This window comes from Heliconius melpomene, chromosome 21 (assembly GCF_056956725.1).
Source record: "Heliconius melpomene rosina isolate 202511_hmr_F chromosome 21, ASM5695672v1, whole genome shotgun sequence".
Taxonomy (NCBI): domain Eukaryota; kingdom Metazoa; phylum Arthropoda; class Insecta; order Lepidoptera; family Nymphalidae; genus Heliconius; species Heliconius melpomene.
The window spans coordinates 10760757-10776704 of record NC_140409.1 but is presented as its reverse complement, the minus strand read 5'-3'; the positions used below and the strand labels follow the sequence as shown (position 1 = coordinate 10776704).

General features: G+C 31.7%; 1 protein-coding gene across 1 annotated transcript; it reads right to left on the bottom strand.

The window, feature by feature from the left end:
* Positions 1 to 165: 165 nt before the first annotated feature.
* On the bottom strand, positions 166 to 15851 carry LOC146527241 (sodium-dependent serotonin transporter-like). Its single transcript, XM_085206604.1, has 12 exons — positions 15788 to 15851; positions 15033 to 15140; positions 13820 to 13992; positions 13090 to 13274; positions 12476 to 12590; positions 11699 to 11824; positions 9085 to 9408; positions 8312 to 8431; positions 7752 to 7946; positions 3218 to 3361; positions 2508 to 2636; positions 166 to 352 (listed from the first exon to the last, which is right to left on the bottom strand). The coding sequence occupies exons 1-12, from the start codon at positions 15849 to 15851 to the stop codon at positions 203 to 205; spliced, it is 1833 nt and encodes a 610-aa protein (XP_085062730.1). The 3' UTR covers positions 166 to 202.
* Positions 15852 to 15948: the final 97 nt, after the last annotated feature.

Sequence of the window (15948 nt, the reverse complement as noted above, 5' to 3'; positions counted from 1 at the left end):
TGATAATAATGAATATAAAATTATAAAAGTATGCCCATTACTACTTCGTGGTAGTATATAATTCAGAAGAAATCATTCCACCAAATACTATATTTTACCACTGAAATATTTAAAAAAAAATAGTTATATTAAATACATATTCATATTAAATTAAAAAAACAAATATAAAATTATTTTTTTATTATTTTATATCCTAAAAGAGCTAATTGTTTTGTAACACTGACACATCTATCACACTTGATGGTTTCTTCTTCGACGATTCAATATATATATTCGCTAGAGACGACTCTGAATTTGTTAAATTAGACTTGGTCCTATACATCAAAGGCAAGTGGTTGCATTCATATTTTTCCTGAAAAATTAGTAATGCACGTGTTTTAAAATAAACATAGACTTGCTCAGTATGAAGTATCAAGTAAAGAAAATATTTCTATCTTTATATTTTAAAACTTAGATGTATATTTAAAATAATAACACTATAAAATAAAATATAAAATAGGCCGTCGTAGCGCAGCGGCACAAGGGTGTGACTGTAATGCGACGGTTGTGGGTTCGATCCCCACTCGAGGAAGTGACATATTTATTTACGTTTATATTTCCATTTCTTCGCTCTGGTGTCGAGGCAAAGCGCGGCGTAGAGTTCTGCCACTCAACACGAAATGCCTCCAGAATTCAGCAGAAAGTGGAGAACGGAGTGTCTTAATAGTGTTAAGGTTCCCTCTGCCTACCCTGCTGTGTGAGGGATTCAGCGTGAAGCTAGTACAGTAAAAGCGATACAAAACCAATTATCACAACCACAATATTCCATCTAATCCCAAAAAGCTGAGCTTAAGCCCAGCAAACATATACGAGTGACAAGAGAGCTTGGATATAAATAGAATGAACGTATAAATACCCTTAGATATGCACTGACCTACTAATGACACGCTACTGTTCATGGTTCATTTAACTCGATGTAAAAATATAAAACTGGCAGATTAGGCTTTCATATTAAACGAAATTTCCCAAGTTAGCAGCCCAACCGCGGGTTCGCCCGCTTATAGTTAGTAGTTAGTAGTGTTATCTAAATTATATATATACTTTTTACATAAATTGCATTCTTTATTTTATTCTGATAAATACGATATATATTATTGTAAAAAATAATCTAAAATCATTCAGTAGTTTCCGCCCATCCATCCCACAAACTTTTACATTTATAATATTATTGGAATAGCATATTACCCCCCAACTAGATTCCATGACCTTTGCCCCTCGTTAGTTTGTACACTTACAACGTTAAATCCATACAAAATGATATATCCCAGATACAAATACGGAATGATGTCTGAATTAAGCAATAACCTATGACCTTCCTACGAATCTAGTTCGTTGCTTGAAGAATTTATAAGCACTAACAAAAGCATGTGGATTCAATTAAAGCTTTTTTTAGCCACAAATAAAAACTATAAAAATATTCGAGACTATTTCCTACTAAATATACTTACCTAGTACAAATTGCTGCTCATTCGACCAGTTAATTGTTAGTTCAAGCTAACTTTTTACTTGAAAATTGACAACTTTATTGTTTCTTGGGGATCAGAGTTGAAAACAAGTACAAAGTTTAAACCTAGATTTTAATCTATTGCACCAAGCTCGGAGACGGGGAAGAAAACAATTAAGAATAAAAAAAAATCGATGGCTAAACTTGTTTATTTATCTAACATTTATATTGTACTGGTAACCATTTAATAGTAGCACCTATTGATTTTTTAGAACATTCAGATTCTACATCTTTGAAATTTGACTTACGGTTCTCTCTGCCTAACCTGCTGAGTGAAGCTAAAAAAACATTTATTGTATATAACATATATTTTCACTCTGTATCCCGCAAATAGAAGGGTAGGCAGAGGATACCTGGAAGCCTAGTGTCTAAACACTCTGTTCCCATTTAAACATCCGTTCCCTATATACCGCTGAATTTTAAAGGCATTTTTTTATTTAAATTTATTTCGGAAGACATTCATATAGTATCATGATTTTCTGCATAAGAATAACTGGCACATTCTGTTTGCAGGTAGGTAATTCAATTTATTTGAACTGCCTACCTAAGGAAAACAAAAGAATGCGAAACAATAACGAACTGTTCCACTTTAACTGTCAAGTTAGGTGAATGCCTCGACGTTATTGTATGACAGCTTTGACGTATTGCTCTCTTTCAATAACCGAGTTGTAGCTTACATTTACTTTCCTAATGAAGCCAAAGCTGAATTATAAGAAAATTAACACAATACGCCAACGTTAGGGAACTTTGTTTCAAAATTTCGTTAAAATTCTTATTTTCTTATCTTGTGAACAGAAAACAGAGTATTCTGTTCTCTACTTTCTACACAAATTTGAGTGAATTTTTGCCAATGTGAAAAATTAAAAATAAATTATTGCCTCGAGCTCATATCTAACCCACAGCCCATCCCATTCAGTCGGATCTTGGTCTCAAAACGTCAATAATTTCAAATATGTATACTTACATCTAACACTAAGCAGTCATGCCTGCACTGTCGACTTTGGATGATCTCATCAAAGTTTCTCCTCCTTTTACGGTCGTCTGCGTCCGGCGGTCCGTACTTAAAATCACTTTTTAAAATGCCAGCTATATTCTGAATATAAAATGAATCATTAAAATGCAAACCTCGCTACGTAATTAAAGCTGCATCCAAACTGAAGGAGTTATATGCAAAATATATATATATATATATATATTTCCTAATATATAAATATATATATATATATATATTAGGAAATAGCAAATAATATTAATTTTAAATTAAGACGCCTTTGTGGTGCAGGGGCACAACGATGTGACTGTAACGCGACGGTAGTAAGTTCGATCGCAATGAATAAATATTTATTAATATTTTTATTTCTTCACACTGGAACTAGGGCTCCCGCACTCAGCAGTCAATGCCTCAAAAATTTCGGCGGAAAGTGGGGAACGCAGTGTCGTAACACTAATATGTCCCTCTCTCTCTCTCTCTCTCTCTCTCTCTCTCTCTCACTGCCTACTCCACCGTGTGCTGGATACTGCGTGAAACTGATTTATTCTTTATTTATTAATTTATTTTCCTCAACATTTATACTATAATGCATCTATATATATAATATTTATAATAATTGTCACTGAAAAATTTAAATAGCAGTACCTAATTAAGTTATTTAGTTTATATACAATACTACTAACATTTTTAAAAAAATATTTAGTTAATACCCTAGCTTGGGATATTAATAAAATAACAAATGTTAAGGCAATCCACGAGATGGCCGCTATCTGTTGGGATGCGTCTCTTAAATGTAAAACCTTCACGAATTTACCGCATCCTAGAACCTGGATAACAATGAAATTATATTATTGACTTATTTATGCAAAGTTCTAAATAGTCTATCATCTTATAATTCTTATAATCTTATGACTCAAATAAAAACTTAGGCCCAATTTATATCTGATGTCATAAATAATTTCGTTTTAAGAAAAAAATCTAAGGGTACAAGACTAGAAACTTTAAGAGAGTTCCTTTCAATTTCCGTTTCACTTTCATATCTATTTGTACTTTTTACCGTTGTCGTGCTTACGAAATATATAACTGTATAATATGCTTTTGAGAGCAAATTCTATTAGGAAGGAATTTAAAATTAAATTTGAGATAAGATTATAGTTAAATATTTAAACACACAATAAATGTTATCTTATAATAAAAATGTATAAATTCAGGTAGCCATGAGATAAAAGATAAACTAACCAGAAAAAGGTTATTTTACAGATTACGATTGAAGGAGTTAAGTATATATAATATATTTTTTAAAAAGAATTATCGAATTAATACGTTGATAGCACTATAAATAATACTATTTAATGAATATCTATAGTAGTTATAGAAACTCTTTCAGACTTGATAGAAATCGAATATTATAAGTGCCTTATTTATGAAAAAGCGCAACTTTCTTTTTTTTTATATTTTGTTGTTACACATGTACGTATTTTAATACTAATAAATTATAGAGCACAGATACTGGGAACATTTTGAATCAAAATGCGACTCTTTGTCATTGGTCGGGTTATATCCGCCTTTTTTACAGTAAATCGACCTGTTGATACGAGAAAACTGTTTCCAGATACTTTTGTTTAAATCTCGTTATTGCCTTATTACTTTGATGTTTTTTTAAAGTTTCTAGTTCTAAAGATTATTAGGTTATATTTATTGATAGTTTTCGTGCTTAAAAATATAAATGAACCTTAAGCACGCAACGCTTGTACTTTTCTCCGCCAAAACAAAACCAATCAAAGAAAATTGCAACAAGGACTATCTGTTATTAAAGTGTTCTAACACGTAGAAGAAGTTTATTTTTTACATTTTATCTCATGTCCAAATTAATAGATCTAGTCTCTTAATTGAAGTTCTGCGCTAAACATAAATAAAGTACTTATGTATAATAACTTATGACTGTAAAGATTACAAACGCTACTGTGTGTGGGTTCGATCCCCACTAGAGAAAATGAAATATTTATTTAAGTTTATATTTTCTATGGTGGCAAAGCGCGGCGTTGACCTCCGCCACTCTACACGCAATGTCTCCAGAATTCGGCGACCTTTTCGCTCGCTTTTCGCTAGTATGTATAATAAATATTGTTTATATTATATGTTTCGATTTCGTAGTATCAAAGTCTATATTCGTTTTCATCTAGTAAGGGGACTCTAAAGATTCAAAGTTAATTTTGTTGGCTTCCATGGACGAATACATTTTACCTTGTATATTACCCATACTGAATTAGTTTCTAAATATAATTTTATTCAGCTTCATACTAAACGTGTACCTTAACACTGCAAAATATTAATTTATAGGATATTCTTATGACATTAATTTAAAAACGAGATTTCAATAAAATGGTTCCATCTTAATTTTTAAGATTACTTTTCTATTTTGAAATAATTTTGCTTATCCATTTTGTATTATTATAGAGCAAAAATTGACAAATTTTGAATTTTTTTAGTGTTGTTCCACACTAAGGTAAGAAAAATAAGAAGTTTTAGAAAATATAAACATTTGAAAATAGTGCTTCAGTTCGTCTTTGGTTTCGAGTCCCACTACGTACAATTTTTGTCCATTGACTAGAAATAATAAAGAAGCCATCGACGACGATCATGGGTTATTTTATTTCCTCGCTCTACAACAATAATATTTACAAACTGCAAATATTATATATAAATTCTTATACAATATTGTATACAGTAAAAATTTCTATTTAGAAGAAACAGTGAGTTATAACTCTAGAACAACTTGAGTAGTGATTGATATAGAGCATCTGGTACTTTTAAACTTGAAAGTGAGTAACATAAAAATATGCCAGTAATAAAAAAAAGTATGAACTACTAAAGAATATTTTTATTTGCGAAGGTTACAGTTACACCCTATTTACGAGGAATATTTAATAGTTTTATTATTCCGTTATGTTAGAAAGCCCGCCTTTAGCGTACAATATTGGTTAGGTGGCATAAGGTCGAGTAAAAAGTATCATAGCACTAGTTTCTCTATATATCTCGCAGGAAAAATAATCTTTTTTTAACTACACGCTGTATACCGCGAGTAGCATGGTAGGCAGTGTGTTAAGATACTTCGTTTCCACCAAATTCTGGAGGCACTTCTTGGAACTCAACTCGGCGTTTTAACTCGGTACCAGTTGCTTTTAAAATAAACTTAAATTGTAAAATAAACACCATAATTTACTCGTATTACATTTCACACCATCACCTCTGTATATGTTAAAAAAAAAACTTTAGCACAATATCAATTTCCAGAATTTATTACAATTCTGTTTATTTGTTGATATTGCAATACGTGGAAATCTACATCATATACATAGGTACCTACCTTCCTACAGTGAGGAGTTTGATAGTACACGATAGTATCGATCAGACGCAACCCAGTGTTAAGGTCAAAGTTACGCGCCGCTCTCAGCGCAGAGATGCATAATTATAAAAGGAATCATCCGACCTGATGCTCGAGAAAAGTTTATAACAATATCAACTTTAAACTCTTGTGAAATTGAAATGGAAATTAATTCTCTAGATAGTATTTTTTTCTATCTTTTAATAATTTATCTTTTTTTTAATTTGTAGACATTATAGTAATGCGGAAAAATATATATTTTGCTAGAAAATCTAGTACTTCACGTTACATTCTGCGTACCCTGGGTACGCGAAGGTCGCCTAGTGTTAAGACACGCCGCTCCCCACTTTCAGCTTTATTTTGGAGGCATTGAGTGTTGAGTGGCAGTAATCAACGCCGCGCTTTGTCTCGACACCAGAGCGAATAGATTAAAATATAAATGTTTCATTTCATCGAATGGGAATCGACCCTACTACCCCTGTGTCACCACTGGCCTCAAACTCGCTAGAAAATTAAAAAATATATATATTACAATAAAAGTTTAGTGATAGTAACAATAATTTACATCAGCTCTAATCAGTTTCAGGAATAATAGATTAATAAAAAAAGTACGATAAAAATGGTGAGAATCAAATATTTTTTTAGCGTTACGCTGTACGCCACACATTACCTGGTAGGCAGAAGGAACTTGGTAACCTAGTGTTAAGATACTTCCGTTCCACACTTTTCGCCGAATACTTGAGGCATTGCATTGTTGAACTCAATTATAATCATTGAATTTAATAATTATCTACTCATTTTCTTTGATTTCCTCTTCCAGTTCTTATGAGACTAAACTGGACTAAGTATTGAATCAGACTGACTACTGGTAGATTGTATGAATAAATAGCGGTGCCTCCACAAACACAGAATTATACTCATAAATTAACCTTCTATGAACGATACAATGGTATATAAACTTAAATCAATAATAATAATTTTATATCGAATAAGAATAAAAAATATATATTTACAACCATCGAGTGCTCATATAGAATATATCTATATTTAAACTAATAATATATTAAAATATTTTCTTTCATATTATTCTAAATGCCAAACGTTATAGCCATTCTAACATAATATTAATTATTATAAAAAATACTGAACATCGTCGCTTATGAAGGAAAAATACTTGTAATGATTAATGTGATGTACTATGATGAGGCCGTCGTAGCGCAGCGGCACAAGGGTGTGACTGTAACCCGCTGATTGTAGGTTCGATCCCCACTCGAGGAAGTGAAATATTTATTTACGTTTACATTTCCATATCTTTGCTCTGATGTCGAGGCAAAGCGCGGCATTGAGTTCTGGCACTCAACACCCAATGCCTCCAGAATTCGGCAGAAAGTGGGGAACGGAGTATCTTAACACTGGGTTCCCTCTGCTTACCCTGCTGTGTGCGGGATACAGCGTGAAGCTGAAAAATAAAATATTAAAAAAGCCGTTTTAAATTAACTATTAGCAGGCCAAAGTATCCCAGCAACTACAATATTATGTAAATGTTTGATATATTATTAGCTATTTGATTAATAATAAGTGCCACTTATTCAATTAGCACTCAGATCAGTTTTATTTCCATTCTAAAGGCTGAACGAGTATTATAATACCCGCCTACTGCATTACCTACTCGTCACAATCGGAAATACCTATTCATCTGACAAAGGTATTTCCAACGATGAATTTTGAATATTTTTTGATTCAATTACACTACAATACCTAAGCTTTGACTTCATAATGAATGCTAATGTCACTCTTTGAAGTGAGTTGAGTGAAGTTTGAATGCCACTCACCAATATATGGAAGGGTAGCACCGCCCAAATGTACCTCCAAAACTGTGTAGGCTTGAAACCCAAACAAAAGTGGATGTCCATAGAGAATTTTTTCACTCCATAGATCCACATTACGATTGCCACCTTCAAAGCCCCAAGGCATAGAGTGCATGTATTCAAGCCGTAAAGCAATCCCAATTTCGTATCAGAAGATAACTATAAGAAAACAAACATTTAAATATTTATTATACTAATTTAGTGTAGTTACGAATTCCTCTATAATTAACTAACTTTATCTTTAACTAGATTGAAAAATATTTTTGAAGTTCATAATACTATCATAACATTTATTTACTTTCATTAGGGTAGTGGGAACCTGAAGCTAGAAGAGAAGAAGAAAGGTTCAGGTTCCCACTGCCTACCCTAAGCGAGAAGCTGATTTATTTTTTATTTTATTTCTATAGCTACGAAACATTTGGCAGACTGGGGCAGATCTACAAATAGGAATTACTATTATTTAATAGTAACTTATCAATAAATTATTAATAAACTACTAATACAATTAGCAAGAAATTACTAACGGCGATAAGGGGCATTGATAAAATGAATCCCAAAAAACATAGCAGTCCAACAATATAAATATTTTTCAAAGAGTGATATAGACTATGCAGAATTCGGGATGTAGTTGCTGTAAACATTGCCTGTAATCATCAATCATCTATATATATAAGATATTAGGTGAGTCTGTGTAACCGTATAGAACGTTGCAAGTTTTAATTGTATAATTATTATTTTTTTAGCTTCACGCTGTATCCCGCATATACCAGGGAAGGCAGAGAGTACGTGAGTTCCTAGTGTAGAGAGCATCCGTTCCCATAAGACACTTCCATTCTCCACTTTCAGCAGAGTTCTGAAGGTATTGCGTGTTGAGTGGCGGAACTTAACGTCACACTTTTCCTCATTACCAGAGCGAGAAAATGAAGATATTTCTTACCTGTCGCATTAACAGTTTCACGCTTGTGCCCCTGCCCCAGTTCTATATTCAAAGTCAAAGCTACGCTGTAGGTTCGATCCCCACTCGGGGAATTGAAATATTTATTTAAATGTATTATTACATTTCTTCGGTATGGTGTCGAGGCAAACGCGCAGTGTTAAGTTCCACAACTCAACATGCAATGCCTCCAGAATTCGGCGGAAAGTGGGGAACACACTATGTTGTGTCGGCCTACCCTGCTCTTTTTGAGGCACATTTTCCAGAACTCGTAAGAAATAAATAAAAAATATAATCATCAATCATTTATATTATAAACGAAAGTAAGGAAAATTAACAAATATTTTCAAAGACTGTACTCACCAAGCAAGCTACCAATGCAGCAGAGAGATATGAATAAATATAGAGAACAAAAATTTTATGAGCTTCCATGAATTCAGTGCTTAGTGGCAAAATAACAAATAATAAATAGTGAGGTGACTCCACTATATTGACATCCACGCAGTGCTTTATAGTTAGATATAGAACTTGAACTATCAAAGAACGTATAAAAGCTGTGCATATAAATATTATAGTAAATATGAGAATTGCGTTATCCACCATTGTAAATGGACTCATTGTTGCGAAATCGTAAACACCAATGAGACCAACGCCGAACGGGTCTGTGACTAAATTGAAGTTGTTAACCTGCAAGAAAATAAAATATTATTACTAGAATTTTAATTTAGAATTTTAATTTTAAGAAAATTTATACATTGCAAACGCAAATAAAACAATCTTTTGATTCTGACGAGATTGGTTTTATATTTTTTTTTATAGAAAAAACATGTAAAATGGATAAGCGCCACAGATCACCGGTCAGTTTTTAAAACCAACTTCAGGCTAGTTGTGATAGAAAAGTGATTTTGCTAAAGCGTTTTTTAACTTTGATGCTTGACAATTTATCATTGACGCGTGCACTGAATAAAAATCTAAATCCTGCATGTAGTTTCCCAAAATTTCAGGCACGTAATGGGTAATATACCGCTCAGGGTAGAGTTTAAATAAACCCTTTTACGTTAAATACTAAACTATGTACTAAGTATATGTTCGTATACTTTTATAAAACTAACTGGATTTGATCTTTCAAATACAATATAGAGATGTTCAATGAGATGTGAATTTTGTTTCTTAAGTAACAATTAAATATTATTAAAATAAGCCAAAATAAAAAATAAATACAAAGTCAACTTCTTAACTTTTGTAAGTTACTGTGCTTTTGTCATCTTGGCGGTAGAAAATTGTAACTCAAAAATGAAAGACATTTTAAAATACAGCTGGAACCAAGGGAATATAGTGAACTTGACAATGGATAGTTTCGTCAAACATCGACTAAAATATTCAGAAGGACGGAAGCGCAAAATTTTCTCGGAAATAGTGCTTTTAACACAAACAACATCTTGAAGGGTAAAAAACTTTAGCCTACTTTGACTGCATTTTCATATGTTCATTGACATTTTCTGTTGTCTCCAAGGGAATATTATCAAGAGCACTAACAGCGCCCACGACTCTGTTCGCGTGCAACAGAATTTTTACTTATTTTTTTATCATATGTAACAATTTTCGTTAGAATCTGTTCCGCTGGTTAGTTAGAGTTTTAAAGGTTGTGAGTTTTTCAACACGCGATGCGTGGAGTGGATGGAAAGTGGAGAGCAGAGTGTCTTTAAACTAGGCTCCTTCTAGGCAGAGGGAGAGTTTTACACGCGAGATACGGCATTAAATTATTAAAAAATATTTTAATTTTATCACAATAACAACGGTGAACAACGTAATAACCAAAATCTAGGTCATCTATGCCTACTCTGTAAAATATAAAGTATAATAAATAATAATATCTAATATATTATTATATTATTGCTTATTTCAGATAAACAAATAATAAATATTTCATAATACTTAAATGACTACTTAATGAAAATAGTGACAAAAAAAATACTTAAGAAGTCCTAATTGACCAATGACAACCACTGCAAATATTTTTTACTGGCAACAGCATTTTTCAGTAATTAAGTCTCTAAGTTTTAAAAAGGAATTTATTGCTAATACATTAGAGAAGCAGTTAAATAAGAGCTCCTTTCGCTGAAAATACTTTTATTATTAAAATATGCAATTAAGGAGATTGATGCGGAAAATAATATTTTTTAGAATATATTATGTAGGTTATTTATTATGAAACTGGGCGAAGGTTTAAAAACTGAATATTATATTATACTACTAGCAGACGCGCGCAGCTTCGCCTGCTTATTTGCATCCTTAGGGGTGAATTCTAATAAACCATGAAAGATGTGTTCAATGAAATATTTTTAAGAGATGAAGTGAAGATTTATTTTTTTCTTATAGGAATCATATTGTAAAAAAAGAAATTGTGATGGAAAAGATTTGGAAAATAAATTCGAATCGTGTTGGTAGTGTGTCTAGTTTATGTAAATATTCCAACAACTGAGAAGTCAATCCACATAGAGTATGTACATTACAGATATTTGACCATTAAATTATTTCACAAATAAAATAATATTGCAATCGCGTATATAATATGTAATTATTGAGTAAGGAAGACCTTATTTTTACAAAGTACAAAATGAAGTCGCTTCCTAGTAATATACAGGTGAAGGTTTTTAATGTGATGTCTACAGAACACGTTTTCTTCTGACATTCATACGCTTAGGAAAAGAAAGTACTTTTATTTGAAAAATGTATAATTATGGCTTACTACATTATAGCTTGAGGATGGCTAGAGGTGGTATCCAAAAGTCGCGAGGTCAAATCCCACTACGTTCAAATTATTATACGTTTTCTAAAATTATGTGGGTTCTATTCTCATTCGAGGAAATGCAATATTTAATATTTTCATCGCCATTTATCAGAATACCGGCCCTCAATACACAATGTCTTAACACTAGATAAAACGAAAAAACGAGAAAGAAGTTGTAAAACTTACGTGAAAAAAATCTTTAATATTCATTAAATTATAGAACGCCTCAGTTGTATGTTCCGTAGATAATAATAAGAAGATCAAAATGAAAGCAGTTGAAAATACTCCCCATAGAAACGAGAACTTGAAAAGCTGGAATATAATATTAATTAAATTAATAATTATTACTATTATTTATATGTTTATATTCACAAAATTCAAAACAACTGTATTCAATATTTGACTCTATTAAACTAAATTATTAATAGAACATGTATTTTTATTGCTGTGATACCTGTATACTGTTATTGACATTTAGTTCAAGGCACAACGGTATGGTTATGGGTTCGATTCCCTGTCGGAGAATTAAATATTTCATAATTTTATTTCTTCGCCCTTGTGACGAGGCAAAGTGTGGCATTGATCGAATCTTATAAATAAAGGATAATAAAACAGTTAGTTATGTAGTTATTAAAATATTATGTTTATAAAAGTTATCTTTTCCTGATTTACGCATCTCCTGCTACAGTTAAAAAAAAACAAAATATTACTTTTCAGTTTAGAATCTGTCATTTTTATATGTTTTTCCTTGGGTTTTCTTATTTTCTATCCTTATTTATATTATTTAACATGTTGTGATATTAAATTGTATTATATAAAGTAAGAGTGTAGAGCTAAATATAATTTTTTTTTACTATTTTTTTTAAATCTTCCATACGCTTGGTACTGGTAGTTCTCTTTCTTAAAGAAAGAGAACCAATTAGCGACATAAAAAATGGTGGTATATTAAAAAATATATATTACCTTCAAAAGTCCTTTATCCGTCATAGTTGCTATAAAGAAATTACAAATCCAAACTGTGCCAATGACAAAAAGCCTAATAGACATGCTGTTTCTGTCGTAATTGGAAAACAGTTTCCTAAATGAAAAAATGAAAAAATATTTAAACACTATACAGAAATCGCATCATGTATCTGTTATAGAAATATTTTTTCATCTTCATGCTACATCCCGCACATAACAGAGCACAGGGAACCTACGACTGTACTCTAAAAAAATAAAATTCTTGTGAAAATAAATAAGATAAGTATAATATATTATAATATTTAGTGATTTTTTAGGAATCCCGCTGTTATATTAAATGTAAGTGAATTATTATTTTCGATCCTCACTTGAAGGAATGTTTATATGTAAATTATTTTCATAGTCCATTCTATTTTCTCACTCTAAATCAAAAATAATATAATAATTAATACCTATATAAAGATTCTCGTTTGATTTCAACACAGTATTGCCTCGTCAGTCGAAAGTCTAATAGACTAACTATATAGAATTGATTTAAGCATTGACATAATAATTAACTGTTTCAAAGTAGAAACGACTTCCATTTTTTTTCTAATTAACAAAAGACAACTCACAAATAATTCAAATGGGCCGAAGTACTGTGTAGGTCCACGATTATATTTTTACGACAGTGCAAATATATATCCTGAGGATTCGTACATGTTATGTTCTTGTCGACCTTCTGACATTTTGACCATGAAGGTGTTTTGCCTATACTGGCAATGAAAAATCGTATTGAATCCGCCAGGTCACTAGCGTGCTAGAACAAAGTAATAATAATAATATTTTAATTTATTTTTTCACACATTGTAACGTATACAAAAGAAATTGTATATGTTTGTGTACATAAAATATTGTATTCAAGCATGTGAGACTGACGCTTAAAGCTTGTGTTGCTAGTCGCCAGGTTCTCACTCGCAGAATGGGTAAATATGAATGTATAGTATAGAATGGTAGGCCAGCATGGTGACAAGAGAATAAATGAGGCTTGGCTTGGAAATTTGCAAGGAAAGGAATTTGTTTGTGACAAAAAGGATGTTTGACCATATCACTATGTTTGATTCAGTATCAAGATACTTCGATTTTTTCGTTGCATTGCATGTCGAGTGGCGGAATTTATCGCCGAGCTTTCTCTTTCTTGATCAAGAAAATGATAATATTTCATTATCCTGAACTCGAATCCACATATCATGTTTACAGTCAGATATCTGTCCTTCTCTTATTTATATAGAAAAAAGATTTATACATTAGCACTATATGATAAACGAGATAGAATAATTCAACAATTTTATGCATTTTACTCACCAATATCGACCAAAGAGCGGTTTGTAAGAGAATCGCGAACGATACACCTCGCATCAGCGGATTCAGTGCTTCATTTGTATCCAGCTTTCTAATATATTGCTTTATAAAAAAATCCATAAACATATAGCTTACACCGATAAAAATTGCATAAAATATGTATTCGAATAGGTGAGCTGAAAGAGAATAAGTAGCAGTAGGTACATAATAAATATTTGGAAGGTTATTAGATCGACTATACACTATGTACATTAGTACATAGTATACATTTTTCTTAAAGGAAACTCTTTCCCATTATCATGGACCTCTGTTCTTCAGTTCCAGCCTAATTCGAGTGACAGAACTCAACGCGCCGCTTCCTTTTCCCAAAGAAGGTTAATAAAAATAATTCATGGCCCTTGCCCCTTGCATTAGAATCGAACCCACAATCATCACATTTATAATCAAACGCCGTTCCATCATGATCTACATATTTATAGGCATTCTTATACAATCATGGCCATAGGAATAGGGTTGCCGATGGTCCGTGCATGTCCCAGAAATTTTAATAACAAAAAATAGAAAACCAAACCTTTACACGAATATATCTATTCAAAGCTGAAGTCCAAGAAATACCAAATACATACATATATGCCCATGTAAACATCATATCCCTAGCTCATATTTTTATATATACTTTTATGTGTAGAATAAACACATTCGATAGAGTGCTAATAATGCCTGCGGTGTCCTTCAGCAATGTAGTTGGATTTAGTTTTCTACACTTTTATTTTCACTTACTTGTTTTTTTTTACATTTGTTCTAAACTTGAACTAAGTCATGTAAAAATTTTCATACATTAGGATTTCACAAAATTAATTTACAAGTTTCAAAAACAAATATTGTGACTTTAGGAAATGCCTGAAGACACGTGATGGTTGTGAGATACATCACACATACAGCTAAAAATAGATAAATCTCTCTCTACCTAGCTCGCTGAAAGGTTTGTAAAACTAATATTCACAGTTATAAATAACAGGGTGCTTCGCCGTCTGCTCGCTTCGCTCACAACCTAAACTAACCTAACTCCCCCTTGCTTTGGCTTGCAATGATCGAAAAATTAAATTAAATTAAAATAAATAATCAATCATATGTTGTTTTGTACAAGTACTCCAAAAAGTGACCCGCGACCTAGAAACACATTTTTATATAATACAAATAAAAAATATATGAATACCATGAACTACTAGAACTTTTGAAAAGATGTCAAAAGTTGTGCTGGTCGATGAAAATGCGTAAGCAAGGTATACAAATTTCTTAATGCTATCCCATCTAAAGTGCCCTCCTATTATTTCCTGAAAATAAATAAGAATAAATTACATAGATTTTTTGATAAAAAAAATATTCGGACAGCATAATATATAAAAAAGGCCAGTCGTGGCGCTGGGACACTAGCGTGTGACTGTAAGCACGACAGGTTGTATGTTCGATTTCCACTCGAGGCAATGAAATATTTAATATTTTCATTTCTTCGCTCTGGTATACACAACGTATCCAGGAGACGGCGGAGAGTGGGGAGCGGCGTGTCTTAACAGTAGGCTCTCCCTGCCTACTCTACTGCATTCGAAAAGGACATATCTCGATTAAAAACATTTTATCTTATAATAGTCGATTTCACAAATATATTCCGTTTGAGTTAGAGACTTGGCCATTTCTATTTCTCGTAATATCATCGTATAAGAATTCTAATCTGAAAATTCAATTTGAAAAATTATTTTATTTTCATAGTTATTTTAGTCTTTTGTAGGCAGCTTGGAAATGGAAGACATAAAGATATTCTATTTATCTAACACAGTTTAGTTTTATATAAACTTACTTTGTTTTTTTTGCTTTAATTAATTTCTTCATATGATTCATGTCTCCGGAAGGAAAAAAAAATGATACAAAGGTAAAAATATAAATTATAATAAAAAATATTCCTTTTCAAATTACTCACATTTTTATCACACGAAGATGATGACATGCTTAGCGTCAGATCTACGAGTCGATTATGCATGTTTTCTATACCAGTCAACTAGAAAGGTATAATCTATTTGGTAATTCTTATAAAGTAAAATATATATATATTATTTATCTATGCCTACTAAAAAATA